Consider the following 14248-nt stretch of genomic DNA (forward strand, 5'->3'; position numbering starts at 1 on the left):
GCGTTTGTCACAGTGACGAAGCCGATACTTCCGGCTCGGCAGAGTGACGATGGCGGAAGTATACGCCGAAACATGTCAGGTCATTGAACACCTAAAAACACGGTCTGTACGAAAAGAATTTGTTATAAATTTAAAAAATGCCAATAGTATAGGTTTGTTTCCGTATTGTTGTGATAATATCTTATTTCTTATGGCCTAGAACACGAGTGTCAAACACAGTGCCTGACTTTGGACACCCCTTGCCGAGAAATGCAGGACGGCTCTTACGCGCCCCCGAGTGGCTCCCTGGCGATTTTCTTTTATTTATTTTTTTATGTAAGAAAGTAGGTAAATTTATTGTTTTCATTTCGTCAAGAGGAAAAACATTCTTAACGTTTTCCAATCCTGTAAAAATGTGGAGTTAGATGAGTTTCAATGTTTGTTTCAACATTGCCTCCAAGATGTGCGCGCATTTTGATGACGTCACTATAAAGACGCGCGTCAATCCTCATTCCATTTCTCACAGCCGTAAAGATTTTAACCATAACTTTCACCGTTTTTTATGAAAGCGTGACTAGTTGTATTATGTAAATCATGTCTACTTGATATCTAATTTAAAACAGATTCTTTTCTTACAGTGTTTTTTAGGTGTTGAATTACCTGACATGTTTCGGCGTATACTTCCGGCTTCGTCATTCTGACGAGTCGGAAGTATACGCCGAAACATGTCAGGTAACCTAAAAAACCGTAAGAAACGAATCTGTTTTAAATTAAGCTTAAATTCTGTGAAAAAAAAATATGTTCTATTTTTATTCTGACAAGCCACAGCACGAGAACATGAGACTCAAAACGTGTGTTTTCTACATTCAAGATGCCCGCGCAGCCACCTAATGCGTGCCTACGTCATGTGAAGATTTACGTCATCATCTGCGACACATCCGTCGACTGGGATGGAAGGCAGGCGGCACTTGTCGACAAACCGATTCCACCAAAGGTAAAAAGACAAAAATAACTGAGGCCTTCTCTGCTAGCCTAAAAATATCTGACTTACAGATTGTTGTTTATTATATTTTGTCCATGAATTATTATTTAATACTTCCAAATTATCTTTCAGCTTCCTTTCATTACTTTCCCTCTGTTGTGTAGCTTCCGGGTTTGTGTGTTTTCGTATTTAAGTATTTAACCAATCACATTTCAGCCTCTTTCACAATCAATAATAATAATAATAATAATAATAATAATAATAATAATAATAATACCTTGGCTTACGAACTTAATTGGTTCCCAGAAAGTGTGTGTCAGGCGAAAAGTGTGTATTCCAAACATTAATTTCTCACAGGAAACCATTAAGATGAGAATAATCCGTTCCCAGGTCCCCATAAAACATAATTTTCAACTAAGTATCGATAATCATGTTTAGCGTTGTTTGTTAGCACTAAGCTAAGGTCTCCCTTTTAAAGGGAAAGTATGTGATGGGTTGAAAAGCAAAATGTGTGCATTCCCAGACGTCAAAAACACGGTCAGTTAAGTCGTCATCGTAAAAATGAAACTGATGTTTCCTCCCAAGTGCAAAGTTCCAAAGATTCCAGTGGCAAATGGCATTTTTACAGTCCAACACATGCCGTCCTTCTTCACAGTTCGAGCCTCGCCATCGTCACTTCCAAAGCGGCCAGCAGAGACACTTCAAACTCTTGATCGGAGAAGCGAGCCACCGACTGGCGAGCGTTGTGTCGTATCTGCAGCCGGGTGGTCGGTGCCAGATTTAGGATCTCCTCGATGGCCTCAACGTAGCTGTCCTCGTCGCCGGCAAGGAAGCCCGTCTGGCCTCCCTCAAAAGGTACCACAATGTCAAGCTTGGGACCACCGGACTTGTGGGCCACCATCACTTTCCCTGCCGCCATGCACTCCACCACACCTGAAACCGGACATAGCAGTCAACCATTTCACAAAAAGGTCAGTGATCCAAACTGGAAAAATCCTACTGGACCCTCCGCACCCTGCCCACCACCTTTTCCAGCGACTCCCATCAGGCAGGCGCTTGCCGATCTACACGCACCAAATCCAGCAGACATTTCAAGAGCTTATTCCCTCACGCCATTAACTCTCGAAAGAGTAACCCAAATAGAACTGGCTCGTGCCTCCATTTTTCTTATGATGATACTAGTACAGCGTGTTCTACCGGAGACAAATTCCTTGTGTGTTCTACATACAGTGATACCTCAGCTCATGAACTTAATTGGTTCCCAGAAAGTGTGTGCCAGGCGAAACATTTGTCTGCCAAACATTTATTTCCCATAAGAAACCATTAATACGTGAATAATCCGTTCCCAGGTCCCCATAAAACATAATTTTCCACTAAATGAGCCTTAAAACTACACAAAATATACCTTATTTTGTGTATAATAAATGTGCTAGTGTATTGTAATTAAAGTAATAAACTGTACTGTGTCATAAAGTCGTTTTATTTACCTTTGCGATGGTCGTTGTCAACGGATGCCGAACTTCCAGGTTGCCTCTTGATGATATCCGAGTGAAGTTGCCGTGCTTTCTCTGCGATAATACCCTCACTCACAATGTCCCCTGCTAGCTGCTTTTCATTAATCCAAATCAACAGAAGTTTTTCAACCTCTTCTATTGCCTGAGACCATTGCTTAGACAACACAGAAACACCCTTTAGCCAACACGTAGCGAAAAGTTCGTAAGCTAAAGCGTTCGTCAGATGAGGTAATACTGTAGTTGGTAATAAAAATGATTCTGATTCCGATGCTCACTCACCAATCCCAAAGTGCTCATTCCACATGGTGTGCAGTCCGATCGTAGCCCCGGCCAACTCTCTTTTTAAATCGGTGAAAGGGATGTTCAATTTAAACTCCACCCTGTCAGCGACATCCAGTTCCTGGCACAGCCCCCGAAGCATCAGGACCCGATCCTCGTCCTCTTGATTCCTGCATCCTCCGACCAGGACCAGCTTCAAAGTCTCTCTCTCCAGACCGGTTTCCCCCCGACGGTCCAGCACCTTCTTGAAAGCTTTGATCTGCAACCGGTGATCCTTCTCGGGGCGGAACTGCCCGATGGAGATGATGGAGTGGCACTTTTGCTCCTCGTCTTCGCCGAGAGGGATGTCCAGGAATGCGCTGACGTCGCAAGGCGGGTAGACCACGCCGGTGCGGTTGGAGGCATGCCAAAGTGACAGAATGTGTTGAAGCGTCCAGGACGAGTTGACCATCACCAGGTCACTGCAGGAACCCGCCATGCCGTACAGGAGACTAAACAGGCAGTAGTAGACCACTTTGAAGGCGCTCAGGACGAGACTGGCAGAAATGAAATCTGGGTTGTTGAACCTAAAAGGAGAATAGTTCACAATTAGTTGATGCAATTTACCGTCATTTCCGGACTACAGTGATACCTCCCCTGACCAACGCTTCGCCTCACGACCATTAAATTCCTGAGAATATAATCTTGGCAGACGAACTAGTTTTCGGTGAACCAAACCACACGGTTTAACATCGCCACGGTGGTTGGCGGACTACTTTTCGGCGGATGAACAGAAACCCCACACGGTATCAAAGCCCCACTGCGGCTGGCGGACTCGTTTTCATCACCCTCTTTCTTTGAGTGCGGACATGGTTTGTTATCGAGGATACTTTTGCTATTATGGGACCGAAGAAGAAATTACAGTCAAGCAGAAGAAGGAGATCATCGAAAGAGACGAACGAGTTACCTACAGTCCTTATGGAAGGTGACTCTCCTTCCAAACAGTAACTCCCTCCCTCCTCCTCCCACTCCATTGCATCGAGCCATCAACGACCATCACGAAGGTAAATAAAATGACTTTATTATACTGTTACAGTTTATTTATTTAATTACAATACAAATGCACATTTATTCTACATAAAATAAGGTACAGTAAAGTCTCGTTATATCGATATTGAAGGGAGTCCGAAAAAATATCGATATAACCGGGACTATCGATATATCCGACCCTGTTTGCATGTAATTTTCTCCGTGCGTGCATAGAAATAGTATCGATATAACCGGGACTATCGATATATCCGATATCGATATAACGAGACTTTACTGTATATTTTGTCATGTTTTAAGGCTTATTTTGTAGAAAATTATGTTTTATAGGGACGTGGAAACGGATTATTCTCATTTTTAATGGTTTCTTATGAGAAATAAATGTTTGGGAGACAAACTTTTTTCCTCACACACACCAATTAAGTTCGTGAGCAGAGTTATCAGCTAGCTATCTATTAGCTGTTTGGCTCGCTGGATAGCTATCTAGCTGACTAGCTATTAGCTATATGGTTATCTAGCTGGCTAGCTATTTATTGAACGCTGAACGCCTAGCTAGCTGGCTATTTGTAATAATAATAATAATAATAATACGTTACATTTTAAGCGCCTTTCAAATCTCTCAAGGACACTTTACAGTCACATACTAGCTATTAGCTGTCTGGCTCGCCGGCTGGCTATCTAGCTGACTAGCTATTAGCTATATTGCTATCTAGCTAGCTAACTGGCTCGCTTTCTATCTGAGTTACTTGCGGGTTGAGTGAACGCTGGAGCATGTGGCTGCCGTTGCTCACCCACAGAAAAACGTATCCTGTGACTGTCAAGTGACGTTGAGTGTTTTGAAAGGTGCTTATAAATGAAATGTATTATTATTATTATGATGAAATGAGTTAGAAGCATACCTGGGGTTCCTTTCTTTCACCACCGACAGCATGTCGGTGCTAATGGTGGGGTAGTGGACGTAAGCGCATACGCTGCATCCTCCCAGGTAGCGGAAAAGTGGCAGCGTGAAGGCGTATCCCATTGAATCGATGTAAATATCAGGCACAAATTCCGTGAGTGCCTCCCATCCCAAAAAGATGGAGCCCATGCTCTGACCGAATAAAGTAAAGTGAGGGAAAAGACTGGGCTCCACAAGAAGTCTCAACCTCAGGAACACAAACTGAACCGGCCGAGGAAGCACGATGTTGAATCGCCGCCGTGCGCCGTCCACAATCTCGCGAGCCGTAACGCCTTGGTCGCCTGTATAGACCACAATGTCGACATCGGGGTACCTGCGTAGAACAAATGGAACCCACGTCGTTCATTTCCACTCCAAATTAATCGATGAAAAGGTTTCTTCAGCCGTTATCTGTACTTCTTTTGAAGGCGTCGGACAGGACGCCTGTAAACACATTCATCACTGTATTAGCACCAATTACAATTCGTTATTCGTTGGATGATGAATATCACGTTTTTAGTTCGCTGACGAAGCCTCTTGGATGACAAGCACAATGTACGACGCCTTCAAAGAAGTACAGATGACGGCTAAAGAGACCTTTTCATCGATGGACCACTCTGTACCACTGAGAACTTACACAGAGCCCTCTAAATTAAATTCCGCACAATCCTCCTTCAAGTGTACCTTCGCTGCAGAGCCCTGATGGCACACCAGAGGACCCTCTCTCCCCCACCGCCGGCGTTGCAGTAGGGGTGGAAGAAGGCCACCGCGTGACGTCCGGTCGTTGAGTAGCGACGTTTCCTTTTGCCGTTCAGCCACAGACGCACCGACAGCATCAGCAGGACCAACATGGCAATCAGAAGCAGACATGCAAACAGGACATGGAAGAGCACCTCCCAAAGGAAGCTACAACATAAACATTTAGGTCAGTGATGGAGAGAATAAGAAGTTGTCACATTTATTACGTAACTCGAATTATGATTACTTGTGCGTTACGTCGTTACGTCTACGAGAACGCGAACCGCCGTCGTAAAGTATGGCTTCATGTTCACTGGTTAGCTTTTACACACATAAAACGAAATTAAAATCAACACTGCTGCAAGAAAATCTAGGAAATGGCAGAGATTTACAAAGCCGATAAAGACCTTGTCATGTAAAAAAAGAAAATGTGTGTCGAGTGTTAACGATGTACATACCACAGACACAAAACGAGTTCATCGTGTGCCGACATTTTGCCCACTGACAGAAACCAAACAGAACGCGTCATCTTTTTAATTTGGCACTTTTAGTGTGTCGGAACGTGATTAGCGCCGTCTATAGGTGAGGATGTATAACTACATCATAATTTACTGTACTGGACGACTGGTGCTCGCAGTGTAAAAAAATCGGAAACAAATCATCCGTCGTCTATCCACCGGTGGGATTAATAATAATAATAGATTTTATTTATAAGCGTCATTCAAAGCTCTCAAGGACACTTTACAATCACAGAACAGGTACATAAATAAAACCACATAATTAACCACATAGTTAAACATTAAAGAGACAGGCAGACGACACACAGAGAGACTAACAAAATGGATAGAAAACAGTGACATTTGGACTTGTTTCAACTTTGATAGATCAAAAGCAGAGTGTAGACTGCAAGATTAAAATATCCCATCAATCAGGCTCCACAAATAACACGCACAAGCCATCTGTACACTTGATGCAAAAAGCTATCAACCCATCTAAACAGAACACAATTGATGAGGAACTAGGTAAAATGATCACAGAGAAAGCACCTGCAAGGGATCATTCCTCAAGATGGTGAAAGAAGAAGGCTACGTTCCTCATTAAGTGTTTAATGCTGAGGAAACCGGCCACTCCATTCCATCAAGCCATCAACGACCATCACAAAGGTAAAATAACATAACTTTATTGGATAGTACAGTGTATTTATTTAATTATAATACCATAGCACATTTATTATACATAAAATAAGGTATATTTTGTGTAGTTTTAAGGCTTAGAAAGTAGAAAATTATGTTTTATGGGGACCTGGGAATGGATTATTCTCATTTTAATGGTTTCCTATGGGAAATTAATTTTTGGGGTACACACTTTTCGCCTTACACACTCTGTCTGGGAACCAATTACATTTGTAAGCCAAGGTATCACTGTATATGGGTTAGACGTGTTTTTCTACAGCAGGATTTTCGTGCTTAGCCTTCGGGATTGATCTCTGCCCCTCGTCTGTGAGAAAAAAATCCAAAGTTTAACTTGTGAATCAACACTGAAATCAATAACGGTTCCCTCAACTTATAGTTTAAACAGACGTCTGTCATTTGCACTGCTACCATCATGCAGGCCATTTTGATTTATTTATTTTTAATCGGGCAACTCGCCGCGATGGCGCACTTGACTGAAACACAGTAAGTGAGATTTTGTGTGTATGTGTGAGATGAAGGTAAAGAGCCATAGCATAGCATAGCATAGCATAGCATAATGTCAATCAAATTCTTAGTCTGATATTTGTTGTCATGTTTCTCTTTTTTTGGGGGGTAGTGACCAAATTCTGTCAATCACACCGACAACACCAGACCAAGTATGGATTGTGAAGAATATCTCCAGTCAATATGAGGTAGAATTGATCGGCAGTTATCATCTCCTCCTAAATTATTTTAACGGCAAACTCTATTCCTTCGGTTTTTGGCCACATTTGGATTACAGATCAAAAGGTGAATATGAGAGAAAAAATATGTAATGCAGCTTTTATTTCCAGTATTTGCATTAACGATACATTTCTAATTTTCTAAGCCTTAAAACTACACAAAATATACCTTATTTTATGTATAATAAATGTGATATGATATTTTAATTAAAGAAGAAAAATGTACTGTGTAATAAAGTCATGTTATTGACCTTTGTGATGGTCGTTGATGGCTTGATGGAATGGAGTGGCCGGTGTTCCTCAGCATTAAACATTTGATGAGGAACATAGTCTTCTTCTTTCACCGTCTTGAGGAATGATCCCTTGGAGTTGCTTTCTCTGCCATAATTTTACCTTGTTCCTCACCAATTGTGTTCTGTGATCGTTTGATCTGAACTCCAAATGTCATCAACGGAACTGTACAACAAAAACCAAATAAATTGACCTTGTTGTTAGAATATTTTTGAAGGGGGACTGTATTTTTTCTGTGTTTTTCTTCCGTTCTGTTCTTACATTGTGTCCGTGCGACATGTCCTCAGACCGCATTGTGGCAGCCCGCCGATGCTCAGTACATCCAAGAAGAAACTCAAGTTCACCTTTTTGTACCGGCAAACAGCTCAGCCACAGTCAAGGGTTTGCTGCAGACTCAGAACATAGCACATGAGTATGTCTCTACACGCACACACACACACACACACACACACACACACACACACACACACACACACACACACACACACACACACACACACACACTGCAAATTTCCCCATTGTGGGACGAATAAAGGTTTTCTGATTCTTATTCTGACACACTCGCACACACACACACACATTCCTTTTTCAATCGCTTAGTGAGGTCCGGATAACTCCAGATAAAGAGTGAGGACCACCGTTGCTGATAAGTTTTGAGAATAACTAGTATTATATTTGAACACTAAATGTCACCCCATTTCCGCCTTCAACTTCTTTAAAAATAAAGAAATAAAAAGTGGATTTGAAACTGAAATAATAGCAGGAGTGAGGACTCTGAATTGGGTACATTCAAAGTCCTCACCCCTGTAATGAATTTGGTTAAAATACTGTTTTTACTTTTTGTAGTATGAACTTTTTCCTCTCATTAACCACACATAAACACACACAGTGAGTAAAACGTGTGTGTATCCAAGTAAAATGAAAATACACACCAAAAATAATTTTGGGTGAATTTGTGAGGACCTTTCTGAAACTTTAACAGATGCATATATAGACCCTATAGAAGCCTTTAGAATGAAAAACTTGTGACGACTGGCCTAAAGGTCCTCACTATGTATGGTGTAAAATGTTAGTTGTCCTCACAAGACTAGTCATACAAACACACACACACACTTGCTCTCTATGTAAGTACCAATAACTTTTGTCAATCTATTTTTTAAGAGTGTTACTGGACAACACCAATCATCTGATTGAAATGCAGACGAGGAACGATTCCACCGACCCAAGAAGCAGCGCAAGTTTCTATGAGCGATATCACACCTTAGAAGATGTAAATGGCTTCCATCACACAATGGTTTCCGTTCATTAGGCAAGGGGTGACCTTGTTGTTTTTCTGCCCTTCAGATCTATTATTGGATTAACAGGACCGCTCAGGACCACCCAAACACCATCCAAACCATTCTTCTGGGTTCCTCATTTGAAAAGAGACCGCTCTATGCTCTGAAGGTGCATATGTTCAACGATGAACTCATTCACTGCCAGACGATGTGCAAATAGGTGTCCACTCCAGTGCCAGGTTTTTTTTTGTCATTTTCATTTAAATTCCAGGACCCACAGAATATTGGCTTTTAGGACTACGGTGATACGTTGGTTTACAAACTTAATCGGTTCCCAGACAGAGTGTGTAAGGCGAAAAGTGTGTATCCCAAAAATTAATTTCCCATCGGAAACCGTTAAAATGAGAATAATCTGTTCCCAGATCCCCACAAAACATAATTTTCTACTTTCTAATTTTCTAAGCCTTAAAACTACACAAAAACAGTCCGCTGCCATGTTGTTGTTAGAAGAACGGGCTCGTTCGTGAAAGACACATCACTCATGGAAGCAGCTCCGTGTACGAAAAAAGTTCATATGCCAAGGTAAAGTTTGTATGCCAAGCTAAAATTTTCATAAATTTAACGTTCGTAAGACGAAAAGTTTGTAAGCTAAGGGGTTCGTAAACCAAGGTATCACTGTACATAAAAATTTTATACAGTGTTAGAAACCATAGACTCTCTTCTTTGATCAAATTTTTTTTTTAATTCTTAAATGATATGGGTCTGGAGTTATATGAGCTTGAAATGAGGACAACCGTGTGCCAAATAGAATAAAATACATAATTATTGGTTTATATAATAATAATAATACTATAATATTTCATTTCTAAGCGCCTTTCAAAACTCTCAAGGTCACGAGAGTTTTTTTCTGTGGGTGAGCAGCGGCAGCCACACGCGCCAACGTTCACTCAAACCAGAAGTAGCTCAAATAGATAGAAAGCTAGCTGGCTAGCTAATAGATAGCCAACAGATAACTCGCTAGATAGCCAGCCAGTTAGCTAATAGATAGCCAGCCAGCCAGCTAGACAGCTAATAGATAGCCACTAGGTAGCCATTAGATAGCTAGCCAAATAGCTAGCTAGATTTTATATGTTATATTTTATTCCACTGTCAGATTTCACTCAACAATGAGAATAAAAAAGCCTTGTGGATTGACTGCGGCATCCATGCCCGAGAATGGATCTCTCCTGCCTTCTGCTTGTGGTTTGTCCAATATGTGAGTCCTTCTGCTTTGTAAACACTCATTGTGTTGGTACAGAAATCACTTACATCCTTTTCTCCGCAGTCCTTAGCTTTTTACAAGCAGAACCGGGACATCACTGACATTTTAGACAACATGGATGTTTACGTCCTGCCTGTGATGAATCCGGACGGCTACCTTTACACATGGACGACGGTAAAAATGCATCCGGAAGCAGTTATAGAAGAGTTTCAAGGACAACCGACACCATTTTTTTGTTTCCTAACTGACGTCAGAAAAACATTGTATAGCATCTAAAATAGCCAAAACACGCTAGATGATATTTTTAGTCAAATGAAAAACACCAATAACAATGATTTAAGTCTCCTAAAACTACTTCAAAATGACTGAGAATCAAAACAATGGCTTCCGATTCGGAGATTCAGAAGATGCTTTCTTGTTACTCATCCAGTTATGAATATGATTCAAATAGTTCTGAAGAGGAAAGCATACATGTTTGGAATCGATTAAAGAAGTCCTTCCAGATCAATTCAAGCCGTCTGGACTCCAATGTAGAGTCCCAGAAAATGCACAAGATGGCGCCCAAGCTCCGTTGGAAACGGGATGATTTGTCTGCTGGGAATTTATGTCGACGAGTATCAAATAGTAGTCTTGGTGCAACACACAACGATTCACCATTTCGTTATTTACGTGTTTTTCTTCTAATTTTGCCATCAACGCGAAGTTTTCAGACCAAACAAAGTACCCAAAATGCATTGTGTGTCGCTTTCTTGGTCAGGGGCGTTCCCTCCGTGACGTCACTTAGGGCATCGTCATCAACTCGACCTCCGGAATATTCAGCACGAGTCTTAAAACGTACGGAGGTGTCGGTTGTCCTTTAAGTTTAGTTTAACACTGCATTTTTTTTTGTGTGGCTTAGAACCGAATGTGGAGGAAGAGTCGATCAATCCGCCCACGTACTGGTAGCTATTGTGTTGGTGTTGACCTGAACAGGAACTTTGATGCAAACTGGTGCAGTAAGTCTCCCTTAGGCTCATACACACGTATATTATATGTGGACAAAATTGTTAGCACCCTTCTAGTATCAAAAAGAAATTACATTCAAAACTAAGAATACCTGAACAGATTAATTAAAACACCATTTTTTTGTTACCTAATTGACATCAGAAAAACGTTTTATAGCATCTAAAATACCCAAAACACGCAGGCTGATATTTTTTGTCAAACGCAAAACACCAATCATAATGACTTCAAGTGTCCCAAAACTACTTCAAAATGACCTCGGAAATGGCGAGTTTCAGGAGGTCCCGCCCACCTGTTCGTGACGTCACGCCAGGACGTCTTGCCTTGCTTGAGAATCAAAACAATGGCTTCAGATTCGGAGAAGTTTCTTTCTTGTTACGCATCCAGTTATGAATATGATTCAAATAGTTCCGAAGAGGAAAGCATACATGTTTGCAATCGATTAAAGAAGTCCTTCCGTATCAATTCGAGCCGTCAGGACTCCAATGTAGCGTCCCGGAAAATGCACAAGATGGCGCCCAAGCTCCATTGGAAACGTGCTGATTTGTCTGCTGGGAATTTGTGTCAACTAGTATCAAATAGTAGTCTTGGTGCAACACACCGATTCACCATGGCATTATTTATGTGTTTTCCTTCTAATTTCGCCATCAAAACAAAGTTTTCAGACCGAACAAAGTACTCAAAATGCATTGTGTGTCGCTTTCTCAGTCAGGGGCGTTCCCTCCGTGACGTCACGTCAGGCATTGTCACCAACTCAAAAACAAGACTTCCTGAATATTCAGCGTGAGTCTTAAAACGTAAAATATAGCCATATAATAATAATAATACATTTCATTTCACATCACAGCCACACTCGCCAGCGTTCACTCAACCCAGAATAACTCAAAAAGATAGAAAGCTAGCTGGCTAGCTAATAGATAGCTAGACAACTCATAGATAGATAGCCAGCAAGATAGTTAATGTTTCCTGACTCAAATAGCTAGGGGGCAAGCTATCTGGCTAATAGATAGCAAGCTAGATAGATATATGGCTAATAGATTCCCAGCTAGCTACATAGCTCATATGTTTCTTGACTCAAATAGCTAGGTAGCAAGCTATATGGCTAATACGGTTAACAGTTATACCGCCGAGATGTTGTCTTTATTGAACAGAAGGGTGCAACATAGTGTCAATCTGTGTCGGCTGAACTGTGTTTTGCAAAGTCTTACATTTGAAGGCCTGTTTTTGACCTTCAGCAGAAGGAGCCTCCAACGATCCCTGCAGTGAAATCTACTGCGGCGCCTTTCCTGAATCGGAGCCCGAATCAGAGGCCGTCGCCAACTTCCTGCGCAGTAAGAAGGACACCATCCAGCTTTACGTCAGCATTCACTCCTACTCTCAGATGTTGCTTTTCCCATACTCCTGCACCTTGGATGAGGCCCAGAACCACAATGACCTGGTGAGACCTTCTCCCCAAGCCCATGTCAGAATACACAAATGTAGCCTGATGTTGCACCTCATGACGTGTCCCCACACACACGTCATTGACGCATCGTTCCTGACGTGACATCACGTCAGGAAACGTCGACATACTCAACGATTGGTCATGGTGCGTTTAAAGGACAACCGACGCCCCCGGACAAGTTTCGTCCATAATTCTTAAAATCACTTCAAATGACTTCTACTGAGCGTATTTGACAAAGAATCCACCGCCAGAAAGTCTTGTTTTCGACTGGATGACAATTCCTGACGTGACGTCACTGAAGGAACGCCCCTGACCGAGAAAGCGACACACAATGCAGTTTGGGTACTTTGTTTGGTCTGAAAACGAAATTAGAAGGAAAATACATAAACAACGCGATGGTGAATCGTTGTGTGTTGCACCAAGACTACTATTTGATACTAGTTGACACAAATTCCCAGCGGACAAATCAGTCCATTTCCAATGGAGCCTGGGCGCCATCTTCTGCATTTTGTGGGAGCTAAACTCACCATCTCCGAGGTCATTTTGAAGTAGTTTTGGGACACTTTAGGTCCTTTTTTCTTGGTGTTTGACTGCGTGTTTTGGGTATTTGAGATGCTATCAAACGTTTTTCTGATGTCAGTTAGGAAACAAAAAAAAATGGTGTCGGTTGTCCTTTAAAAGTCCCTTGTACTCTTTGGCATTCGACTCAGCATGATTCCGACTTGATCTTGGTTTCACTCCCTGGTGCTTTCTACTATCTTTGTGACTGCTTTATATCCTGTATATGATAGGTGACCATGTTCAGCGCTTTGTTACAGCTTCAGCTGTTGTTAAAGCGCTATAAAAATCAATATGTATTGTATTGTTTTTCTTCTAATGTTGAACTTTTATCTCTTATTTTAGCTTGAGATGGCTCAAGAAGCTTCCCGAAATATCAGGCGATATTACAGAAACAATTACAAATATGGCGCAGGAGCACAGACCATATGTGAGTGAGTTTTTTTTTCCCCATTCAGTTATTTGATTGATTGACATGACTAATGCATCGGGTTGTCGCTATTCTTCAGATTTAGCTCCTGGGGGTTCTGATGACTGGGCGTACAATCTTGGGATCAAGTACTCGTTCACCTTTGAGCTCCAGGACCGTGGACGATATGGCTTTCTTTTGCCACCATCTCACATTTCGCAGGCATGCAACGAAGCACTGCTTGCCGTGAAGACCATTGCTCGAAGAGTTATAGATAAAACTAAAGATTCAACAAGTCCTTCTTCAACTGCTTAAAGGACAACCGACGTCACTTTTTTTGTTTCTTAACTGACATCAGAAAAACGTTTTATAGCATCTAAAATACCTAAAACACACAGTATGATATTTTTATTCAAATGCAAAACACCAATAAAGATGACTTAAAGTGTCCCAAATCTACAAAAAAAAAAAAATTGAGCTGCAAATTGGGCATTTTCAGAAAGTCCCGCCCCCAGTTTGTGACGTCACGCCAGGATGTCTTTCATTGCTGGAGAATCAAAACTGGCTTCAGATTCGGAGAATATGCTTTCTTGTTACACACCCAGTTATGAATATGATTCAAATTTATGCCGTGCC

The 14248-nt window shown here is 41.5% G+C and overlaps 2 protein-coding genes and 1 long non-coding RNA gene across 5 annotated transcripts; 2 read left to right on the forward strand and 1 right to left on the reverse strand.

Moving 5' to 3' along the window:
* Window positions 1–19: 19 nt before the first annotated feature.
* On the forward strand, window positions 20–1754 carry LOC148902658 (uncharacterized). Of its 2 annotated transcripts, XR_016118035.1 has the most exons (4): window positions 54–79; window positions 200–323; window positions 851–973; window positions 1617–1754. It is a non-coding gene; the product is annotated as an uncharacterized LOC148902658 (long non-coding RNA). The 2 variants fall into 2 exon arrangements; XR_016118030.1 differs by having other exon boundaries at window positions 20–323.
* Window positions 980–6451, reverse strand: alg11 (ALG11 alpha-1,2-mannosyltransferase). The gene is made up of 5 exons (XM_089017853.1): window positions 5914–6451; window positions 5402–5623; window positions 4680–5051; window positions 2755–3320; window positions 980–1894 (listed from the first exon to the last, which is right to left on the reverse strand). Exons 1-5 carry the CDS (start codon window positions 5982–5984, stop codon window positions 1611–1613), a joined length of 1515 nt encoding a protein of 504 aa, XP_088873979.1. The 5' UTR covers window positions 5985–6451; the 3' UTR covers window positions 980–1610.
* Window positions 6452–6973: 522 nt separating this feature from the next.
* On the forward strand, window positions 6974–14112 carry cpb2 (carboxypeptidase B2 (plasma)). 2 transcript variants are annotated; one of them, XM_089018063.1, is made up of 11 exons: window positions 6974–7131; window positions 7265–7340; window positions 7949–8073; window positions 8823–8931; window positions 9006–9107; window positions 10092–10193; window positions 10263–10373; window positions 11098–11194; window positions 12440–12639; window positions 13549–13633; window positions 13713–14112. In XM_089018063.1, exons 1-11 carry the CDS (start codon window positions 7061–7063, stop codon window positions 13925–13927), a joined length of 1293 nt encoding a protein of 430 aa, XP_088874189.1. In that variant the 5' UTR covers window positions 6974–7060; the 3' UTR covers window positions 13928–14112. The 2 variants fall into 2 exon arrangements, with proteins under 2 accessions (XP_088874189.1, XP_088874106.1); XM_089017980.1 differs by having other exon boundaries at window positions 12437–12639; window positions 13713–14088.
* Window positions 14113–14248: the final 136 nt, after the last annotated feature.

This window comes from Hippocampus bargibanti, linkage group LG01 (assembly GCF_051943395.1).
Source record: "Hippocampus bargibanti isolate YZ-2025 linkage group LG01, ASM5194339v1, whole genome shotgun sequence".
In the NCBI taxonomy this organism is placed as follows: Eukaryota; Metazoa; Chordata; class Actinopteri; order Syngnathiformes; family Syngnathidae; genus Hippocampus; species Hippocampus bargibanti.

What these genes read in the sequence shown, in the direction of transcription:
- cpb2 (XM_089017980.1), top strand. Translation starts at nt 7,061, where the DNA reads ATGCAGGCCATTTTGATTTATTTATTTTTAATCGGGCAACTCGCCGCG. An exon ending in GCGCACTTGACTGAAACACA is followed by an intron (nt 7,132 to 7,264) that starts GTAAGTGAGATT and finishes TTTGGGGGGTAG; the next exon opens with TGACCAAATTCTGTCAATCA. An exon ending in GACCGCTCTATGCTCTGAAG is followed by an intron (nt 9,108 to 10,091) that starts GTGCATATGTTC and finishes TTCCACTGTCAG; the next exon opens with ATTTCACTCAACAATGAGAA.
- alg11 (XM_089017853.1), bottom strand. Translation starts at nt 5,984, where the DNA reads ATGACGCGTTCTGTTTGGTTTCTGTCAGTGGGCAAAATGTCGGCACAC. An exon ending in GTGAAAGAAAGGAACCCCAG is followed by an intron (nt 3,321 to 4,679) that starts GTATGCTTCTAA and finishes TTCTCCTTTTAG; the next exon opens with GTTCAACAACCCAGATTTCA. An exon ending in GAATGAGCACTTTGGGATTG is followed by an intron (nt 1,895 to 2,754) that starts GTGAGTGAGCAT and finishes GTCCGGTTTCAG; the next exon opens with GTGTGGTGGAGTGCATGGCG.